This window comes from Rissa tridactyla, chromosome 3 (assembly GCF_028500815.1).
Source record: "Rissa tridactyla isolate bRisTri1 chromosome 3, bRisTri1.patW.cur.20221130, whole genome shotgun sequence".
Lineage (NCBI taxonomy): Eukaryota > Metazoa > Chordata > Aves > Charadriiformes > Laridae > Rissa > Rissa tridactyla.
In genome coordinates this window covers 99,501,928-99,511,261 of record NC_071468.1, presented here as the reverse complement: position 1 = coordinate 99,511,261, position 9,334 = coordinate 99,501,928, and the positions used below count along the sequence as shown (strand labels likewise).

The 9,334-nt window shown below is 43.6% G+C and overlaps 1 protein-coding gene across 2 annotated transcripts in view; it reads left to right on the top strand.

Annotated features, from left to right (window-relative positions):
• Positions 1-4,286: 4,286 nt before the first annotated feature.
• Positions 4,287-9,334, top strand: part of LOC128907440 (E3 SUMO-protein ligase ZNF451-like) — a 53,120-nt gene continuing 48,072 nt past the window's right edge. For both annotated transcript variants that reach the window (XM_054196343.1, XM_054196342.1), the window contains exons 1-2: positions 4,287-4,566; positions 5,567-5,650. In XM_054196343.1, the coding sequence (XP_054052318.1) occupies positions 5,570-5,650 (81 nt within the window). In that variant the 5' untranslated portion in view covers positions 4,287-4,566; positions 5,567-5,569. The remainder of the gene's footprint in view (positions 4,567-5,566; positions 5,651-9,334) is intronic.

Genomic DNA, 9,334 nt, shown 5'->3' with positions numbered 1-9,334 from the left:
CTAACAGCAATATGACTACAGCATTTAGTAACTACAGGTGTAGTACTGAAAAGGTAAGCAATACTAAAACTTAAAATTTGAACTATTTATTTCTATTACTGCATTTTAGATTGAATTTTAAGATTATCATGAAAAAGAATTTGGTTATTGTTTACTATGAACAGCTCAGTAAGAACACTTGCTTTCTAAGGAGGGAAGAATATTAAGATATGTGGATAAAATGGGATAAAAGACTTACTGAAAAAGTATGCTATTGAATAAATCAGGGGTTTTAATGCATGTCAAGTTCATATCTCCTCTTACAATATATAGCTAAGAGTCAAAAACATGCAAACCACATGACATCTAAATTTTCTAGATCAAGAGTGACAGTAGACAACGTTGACACAAAAGGGGAATCAATGGTTAAAAAGGCAATGTTTCACTCACTTTAAGAAGCAAGGAGAGAAACAAGGAGGTTGAAATATGTTTAAATTCTATAAAAGAAAATAATTAAGGGCACATAATGAACATGTGAATTTGGTTGCTAGAGAGCGTTACTGAGTTTACATAAGACGGTCTGGTCGGAAAAAGCTTCCGCATCCTATGTGATCTGCAGACTTTGTCTGAAGGTTTGGACTTGGAGATCTCAGGTCACGAAGAGCATGTCTCTTACCGAGTTAGACAGTGAATGTGCCTTGCAGGTGGCCTCCCAGCCAAGAAGTCCAGCAGGCCACATCTTTTCTCTTCTCTATGAAACGCACAAGAACTTTCCCAAGCTGACATAAGCTGGGAAGCCTGTGCTTTCACAGGAATTAGCTGAAACACTCAAATTTTAGAATCCAGAGTTTTGTTAGCATATTATAAATGCTGACAGGATTGCACGGCAATTCCCTTACCTGTATTGTTTAAATACGAGGATGATGTTTGGATGGGTCATTGCAAGAGTAAACACTTACATGAATTACAACTGAAAAATTCATATTCAAATGAGTGTTATTTTCATCAGGTATCAGAGATTGGAAAAATAATGCCACTCTGCTGTTCTAGTAACTTGTTACTATTGCGCCTCATATTATCTGTTCTCAAGAATCAAAAGTAATTAAGTGCAAATGCAAGCTACAAACAGAATGGCTGCTATCAATGTTCTGTTAGCAAATTTAAGTTATAAATGCAAAATATGAAAGTTTAGGCAGCAACAATGACTTTAATTTTCCAATTTTAATAATGAAATAAAAATGCTCAAGTCAGTGTTGTTCATACAGTCCAACAATAGTGATTAAGTTGTACAAATTTGTTAACTAGTATGTTTTAATTAGCAGTCAAACAGTAGAAAACAAAAACCCAAGAATCACATCTCACAGAAGGGGATAATTATGAGTTAACACCTCAAATCCAGGAAATACACGGAAAAAATTATTTCAGCTGTTGCGTGATTTTTTATTTTTTTTTCTGCCTTTCAGCACCTTGCTATGTCTATCTTCTATCATAAAGCTATTTTTTCATTCATATATGGAAGAAGACGTGAAACTAACATTAGTAACTCTGTTTACAAGAAAAATAAGTGCTCTACATTAACACTGCCATTAAATACCATGTGATATGTTATTTCTGATAGCCGTTTATTCACAAAGCTCCCATAGCATCAAACTTTAACATGCAACCCTGAATTCCTTCTCTCCTATATATATAGAACTCGGTAAGTGCTTTGTTTGTGTGCAAGCAGCTCTTGTATATAAACACACAACTCAAAGGGGACATTGCACTGTTCAGCTTACTCAAAGCCAATGCATTGAAAAAAGATGATTCATACCAACTTTACCAGCAACAATATGATGAAGCAGGAGGGCAGTAGCAAATAAATAGCAAGAATCATGGGCATGGGGGCCCCGGGTGATGTTTCCTTGATCCTGTCAGTGAGGGGAAATGAGGAGAAGAGCACGAAGACAACAAGCCCATAACTGGTTGCAGAACTGGTGTAGGCGACAAGGTTTTGAGTTGTATGACCACAGGACCCGGCTTGCAGGTCACCGTCTGCTTGAGAGAGATGAGATCCACCTCACTAAGCAGGGCAAAGCTATTTTTGCCAGTAGGATGGCCAGCTGCATAATGAGGGCTTTAAACTAAGAATGAAGGGGGAGGGAGCAAGTGACCAGTAGCCCTGTGAGGGAGTGATGGACATGAGCAAAGGGCATGGGATCATGTGACAGGAACAGATCACAAAATCAACAAAATGGGGCTTAAGCGGGGTCACCTCCAGCACTTGTATATAAGCAAGGAAATGCCTGCAAGGTACCATGATGGAGAAATCCTCCAATCCCCTTCTAGGGAGCCAACGTGCTGGGGTGCCTCTCTGAAATGCCTGTATACTAACGCATGCAGTATGGGCAATAAACATGATGAGATACAGATCTGTGTGCGGTTGCAGGGCTACAAGCTTGTTGGGATTGCAGAGACATGGTGGGATGGCTCCCATGACTCGAGTGTTAGAATGAAGGGATACAGGGAAGGATAGGCTAGGAAAACAAGGAGGGGAAGTTGTGCTTTATAAGAAAGAGCAGTTGGAGAGCACGGAGCTCTGCCTGGGGATAGATGAGGAACTGAATGAGTTTATGGGTGAGGATTAAAGAGAGGACAGGTAAAGTTGACATTACAGTGGGTGTCTGCTATAGGTCACCTAACCAGGAAGAACAAGCAGATGAGGCAGACACATAGGAGCAGCCTCACATTCGCAAGCCCTGGTCCTCATGGGGGACTTCAACCACCCAAATATTTGCTGGAGGGACAACACAGCAGGGCATAAGCGATCCAGAAGGTTCCTGGAGTGCACTCATAACTTCTTCCAAGTCATAAAGGAGCCAGCGAGGACTAATGCTTTGCTGGACCACATACCAACAACGAGGGGCTTGTCAGAAATGTGAAGCTCAATGGCAGCCTTAGCTGCATTGACCATGACATGGTGGAGCTCAAAAACCTCAGGGGAAGGAGGAGTGTAAAAAGTAGTCTCCTGGACTTCAGGAGAGTGAACTTTGGCCTCTTCAAAGATCTGCTTGGAAGAGTCCTGAGGGAAGAGGGCCCAAGAAAGCTGGTTAATATTCAAAGATCACCTCCTCCAAGCTCATGAGCACTTCCATCACAGTGAACAGAAAGAAGTCAGGCAAAAATGCAAGGAAGCCTGCATGGATGAACAAGGAGCTCCTGGTCAAAATCAAACACAAAAAGGAAGCATACAAAGGGTGGAAGCAAGGATGGGTAACCTGGGAGGAATAAAGAAACATTGTTCAAGCATATAGGGATGAAGTTAGAAAAGCTAAAGCCCAACTGGAATTGGATCTAGCCAGGGATGTCAAAGACAACAAGAATGCCTTCTGTAAGTACATAGGTGACAAAAGAAAGACTAGGAAAAATGTGGGCCCATTTCTAAATGAGATGGGTGACCTGGTAACATAGGACATGGAAAAGGCTGAGTTACTGAGTGCTGCCTTTGCCTCATTCTTTGCTAGCAAGACAGGCCTTCAGGAATCACAGGTCCCAGAGACCACATGGAAAGGCTGGAGCAAGGAAGATGTACCCTTAGTGGAAGAGGATCATGTCAGGGCATACTTAAGCAAACTGGACACACGAGCCCGTGGTGCTGACAAGATGCACCCATGAGTGCTGAGGGAGCTGGCAGATGTCATTGCAAGGCCATTCTCAACAATCTTTGATCGGTCATGGCGTCTAGGACAGGTTCCTGAGGACTAGAGGAAAGCAAATGTCACTTCCATCTTCAAGAAGGGCAAGAAGGAGGATGTGTGGAACTCCAGGCCGGTCAGGCTCGCCTTGAACCTTGGGAAGGTGATGGGCGGCAGCTAATACTGGAAGCCATTTCCAGGCACTTCAGCAACAAGCAAATCATCAGGAGTCCTCAGTATGGCGTCACCAAGGGGAAGTCATGCTTGACCAACTTGATAAAATTCTATGATAAAGCAAATGGCCTGGTAGATGAGGGGAGAGCAATGGACCTCGTCTATCTGGACTTCGCTAAGGCCCTTGGCGCCGTCTCCCATAAGATCCTTGCAGACCGGCCGCTGATACCTGGGCTGGACGAGCAGCCGGTGAGGTGGGCTGCAAACCGCCAGGCTGAAGCGGGGACACGGGACCGACCGGAGCCCTCGCCCCGCTAGGGCCGCCCCCGCCGCCTCAGTGCTTTTCCCGCCTTCCCTTCCCCGTCAGCGCCAATGGCCGCCACTCTCCTCCTCCTCCCCCGGAAGCGGCGTGTGGGTTTTCCCCCTTCCAGCAGGAACTCCGTGCAACCCAACTGAAGGCGGAAGAGGGGAGGCAGGAAGTTATTGAAGGAAAGAGCCCCGAAACGCTGCCGCTGGGAGTCGGGGGGCTGTGCCATGGCGCGGTCGCGGTAGCGGCAGCACCCGCCATGGGGGCGGAGGAGGAGGGGGAGCCAGGCGAAGCAGGCGGCAACTACAAATCCCGGCAAGCCGTGCTGCGCTCCCGCCCCACCTCTCCCCTCCCCGCCGCCCCCGGGGTTGAAGAGGAAGCGGAGGCGCGCTGGGTCGGGGCGTTGCGGTGCCTTCGGGTGCTGGCGGCGGGGTGAGCGGGGACGGGCATTGTGAAGGGCGCGGGGGCTGTCGCTTAGCGACCCGACCGCCGTCGGGCGGCCGGGCCAGGAGCGGGCCCCCGGCGAGGCCGCCTCTTCCTCACCGGGAGCCGCGGCGGCCGAGCGGTGTGCGGCGGGGCTGGGGGGGGCGTTGGTGCGGGTATGGGGACGTGAGTCAGCACAGCCGCCCTGCCGGGGCCGCCCGCCCTCAGGCCGGCCGCCGTTCCGCGCCCCTCACGGACGCCTTCGGTTTGGCAGGAGGGCGCTTGTTTTGAAGCAAGGAGCTCAAGCCTTCTGGCGCTGCTGCAGTCCTAAAGCGGCCAAAGGCATCAGAAATACCTGTAGCTGCTGATTGTGCCTCAGCTCGCCCCCGCGTCTGTTTGTAAACCGCCCTCTGTGTTGTGACGGTAGCGCGGCGTTAGGCCAGGGCTCCGTAATGTCTCGGCAATCGCTAAGGTTTTTGAATTTAAGTGTGTTATTGAGCTCTGGCGGTATGCTATAGCCGTGGCTGCTGGGGGAATTAGAGGTATTGGGATGCTTTGTAGGTCAGGCCACGTTTTGCATATTTGGAAAAAAATTGTACTGTGATTCGAGTCAAGATTGTTACCAGTTATTCTAACATTACCAAAAATCATAGAATGGCTTAGGTTGGAAAGGACCTTACAGATCATCCAGTTCCAACCCCCCTGCCATGGGCAGGGACACCTCCCACTAGACCAGGCTGCTCAAAGCCCCATCCAGCCTGGCCTTGAACACTTCCAGGGATGGGCCATCCACAGCTTCTCTGGGCAACCTGTTCCAGTGTCTCACCACCCTCACAGTAAAGAGTTTCTTCCTGATAATCGGGAATAATTGTCAGTGAATGATACAGAGATGCTGGTTGAGTGCATATAGGTTGTAAAGCCAAAGTAGGTATAAAATGGAAAATGCTGTGTAGTTAAAGAAAACTACAAAATAAAATGATGAAGCATGTTTTGGCTTGTTTCTGTTTAGATAATGGAGTCTTGTAGCTCTGTCGACATTCACGATAGTAAATCACCAACTTCTGAAAGTGAAGATGAGATCGAGTTCGTTGGAGTAAGTAGATCTTGAACTGGAAACATGCTGCCTGTTACTATAAATATGCTCAGTAGCTTGATAAAATGGGAGGGGGTTTTTCAGTACTGTGTTGATGATCTTGATGATATTTTGATGGAAAGCATTACTTTTGGATTTAAAGATAATTTAATTTGTAAATCTCTGGCAGATAACAAGTTCATCTTAAAACTTTATCTACCCCTTCCTTGGAAGTGTGTAAAATGATGTCAGTTGGTCCTATAGAGAGAATTTAGACTTGAGTATCCAAGCAGGTGAGTGGGGGATTACAGTGATCAAGGAGGTATATGAAAAGTCACTGTAAATGACTTTTCTGGTAATCCTGTTGGATAGTGTTTTGCTTTATGAATAGTCTATTAACTGAAGTTAATGGAATAAAGCACTGCTCACTCTGCAAAATGATGTCAAACACTGTACTTGTTTAGCAAAAGAAAAAGAGGAAGGAAATAACAGATTAGAGGCCTTAAACAGTCTTCTCAAATTGTGAAGCACTGTGTAATAGCTACAGTACAACCCCTAGTCTAATATTGATGTGTGGCTTATGTGAATGTGACTTTAAGACACATCTGCTGGAGATCCAAGAAAACCAGAATGTTTTTGATGCTGCCTGTGTTGTGGCCTCAGTCCCTCATCAGCGAAGTGGTGCTGGATGGCAGGGATACATGCAAAAACAGAAAGGTGATTTTCCCTAAAGAAAAAGTCATGCAAATGACAGAAGTGGTTAATTGATGCCGGGACTAACTAGTAATGGCTCGTTTCCTATGGATTTGTCTCAGTTTTAGTGCTGAAGAATAACTAGATGATTAGTTTTTTTTCTGTTTTGCATGATGTTTGATTAAAGCCTAAGTTCAGTTTTTTTCTGCAGGGGTATTCAGCTGCTCGAGTATGAGGGACAAGTATATTTTTGCAAAAATTATAAGTAGTTGATTATCTTTGAGATTTCTTGGTTGAGATTTGTTTTAGTTGATTTGGTCAAAACTGACTAATGAGTTCAAAGTTCATTGTATACACGCAAGCATTTATGTGTGGCATGACTGTGTAAGCTTAATTTTCTTGAAACACTGGGCAAAGAATGAGGCAGCTGGTATAGCTTTAAATGTGTAATAATTGAAGGGCTGCTGGAGTGCCAAGAGCAGTAATTGAAACAAAAAAGACTTAACTAAAATCAACACTTCTGCTACCTTTTGTTCATGCTTTTGCCTGTGGATAATATGGAGCCTTTGTGATCCCAGTGATGACTGCTTCTGAGAGAGGCTGCTGTATACAGGAAGATGACTGTGCTTAGGCCTGTTTGTACAGGATTGGTATCTTGGGTTGGGGAGCTTACTGTTGTCATCGATGAATACAAGAGAAAAGCTGTATCTGGAAAAGCTGGCTATCATCTAATGTCAGCAATGCATCCTCAAATCTCACATTTGCTCATCTGAGTGAGGGTGAACCTGGACTTTGCAAAAGGATTTCTAAACTATTTGACTAGCTTTAGATCATCATTTCCGTATAATCGTATGTATGACTAGAAGTGTATAGGCTTCATAAATGTTGTGTATGAATGCTGCCTGATCATTTAAGTACTATTTTTCACATGTCCTGAGGGCCCAGTGCACGAGGTGGTACTGTATAAATTGAATTGGAGAAGCCACTTGGAGGTATCTCAACCTGTGCTCATTTTGATAGAAAACAAACAGTTGTAGGCCTTGTGATCTCTGTGTTTTTCTTCTTTTTTTTTTTTTTTCTTGAAAGTTGGGTGTGTTTTTTGGTGTGGGGTTTTTCACTTGTTTTGGCAGTTTTTTAGTTTTCTCTGTTTTTTTCCATTATTCCTGATGGCTTAATTTTTTAGGATAGGAGGGTCCCTTTCTGTTTCCTTGGGAAGGATAAGGCAAGAGTGAAGAGACTCGCAGGTTTAATGGGATCGATAGCACTTAAGCAGACAGATTATTCGAGTTGCCACAGCCTGCATGGAAAGCATTGGACTCCTGCTGAAATATTTTGGGTTTTTTTTTTTAATGGTCCACTCGTAAATTTTTTTTCTGACTAATTTCTTTAAAGGTGTTTTCCAATAAAAATGACATCTGAAGAACACTTGGCCCTGGGATATACCAAAATCAAGTGGTTTGCTGAAAGATGATCATTACCATTTAAATGTTTTGTTTCCTTTCCCCCTGAGGTGTTAAATATTAGATATACAGACTCAAGTATTTGTCTCTCTAGCTTTCAGTTGCATCACAGCAGGAACAGAACAGAACTGTAGAGGTGTGAGGAAGCATCTCTGAAGGAGGACTTTTATTTTTGCTCCCAACCCAAGTCAGCCAAGGACTTGGATTTTTGTATTTGCTATGTCAAAGAAATTAAAACTTCCTAAGTGCATGTTCGTTCACAATGTTGGTCAGTTATTCAGCAGTGTTCAAGTTGTGAATCTGCTGGGACAAAGATTTCAAGCACAAGTAGTACAATTTGTCAGATTTTTAAATTTATTTTAATGTAAGCTTGTTCCATGATAACTAGTGTGTTTACATGTGTATACACAATTATGCTCACATAGTTATTTTGTCAAAGATACGTTAAGTCTGTGATCACATACATTGAAATCTAGTTTCATGTTTTCTGTATGCTAGTGTGTGTATAATTATGCAAAAGTTTAATTGTGCTTTTTTTAAGTAAACTGGGTATTTGGTCTGAATGCATGTAAAGCTAAAAAGTGAACAAGCAAACAAAAAAATTTTACATGATGTATCAGTGGACTAGGTGTCTATTTGCTAGGCTTGATTACCCAAAGATTGATCGAAATGAGGGAGGAGGAAAAAGTGAGACCACAGTTCAGGACTTTTTGAGAAAACTTCTGGAGGCAGTAAAAATGAGCTTCACAGAACTCCTTGAGAAGAAACGGTCCTTGGAGATGAATATGAGGCTCTGTCTTTACCAGCCCCTGATTAAACAGATTTAATTATATTAACTGTTACAGTTGATACTTTGCATAGCATAGTGAAATTACAGTTTTGTTGATTTTAATGCTAATGCTTTCAACCAAAGCTGTGAATAACAGCACAGACATCAGAGCTGCCTGGAGGCTCAAAAGGTGATTTTCTATCAATTAAAACCTAGAAATTCTCCTAGTAACTGAAATAGCTGGGATTTAGCCATTGGTTTATTGCTCGGCAGCGTAGCTGTTGGTTAGTGAAGAGCGTGGCTTTCGAAGATTGTTTAGAGAAGTAATTGAGACGTGGAGCATGCGGGTTTTTTGTTTGGGTTTTTTGAATTTTTTGGAGTGTGAAGGATCTGCTTCTAAGATGTGAAGACTGAGCACTGATGGCTTTCTGGATGCCAAGTATGCCAGTATAGTCAGCCAGAGAAGCCACAACTTTAGGCTGTTGTTTGAGTGCTTGTCCGTGTTGGTTTTTGTGTAATCTCAGGGTCTTGTGTACGAAGGTACTTTTTAGCTGGTGGTGTTCATCTTGTGGGGAGATACAGTGAGTTGGATGAAGCTAATTGATCCTTGGCTTCTTAACTCTCCTACAGCAATGGAATCTTCAGGGTTGGCGCTATCTTTGCGTTATGTTACTGTTTAGTTTAACCAGTTGGAAAAAATGAAGTTATTACACTTCACTTTCAGTTTAGGACTCACCCTGTGCGGAGGTGAGCCAACAGAGCAAAAGGTGAATTCCTTCTGTT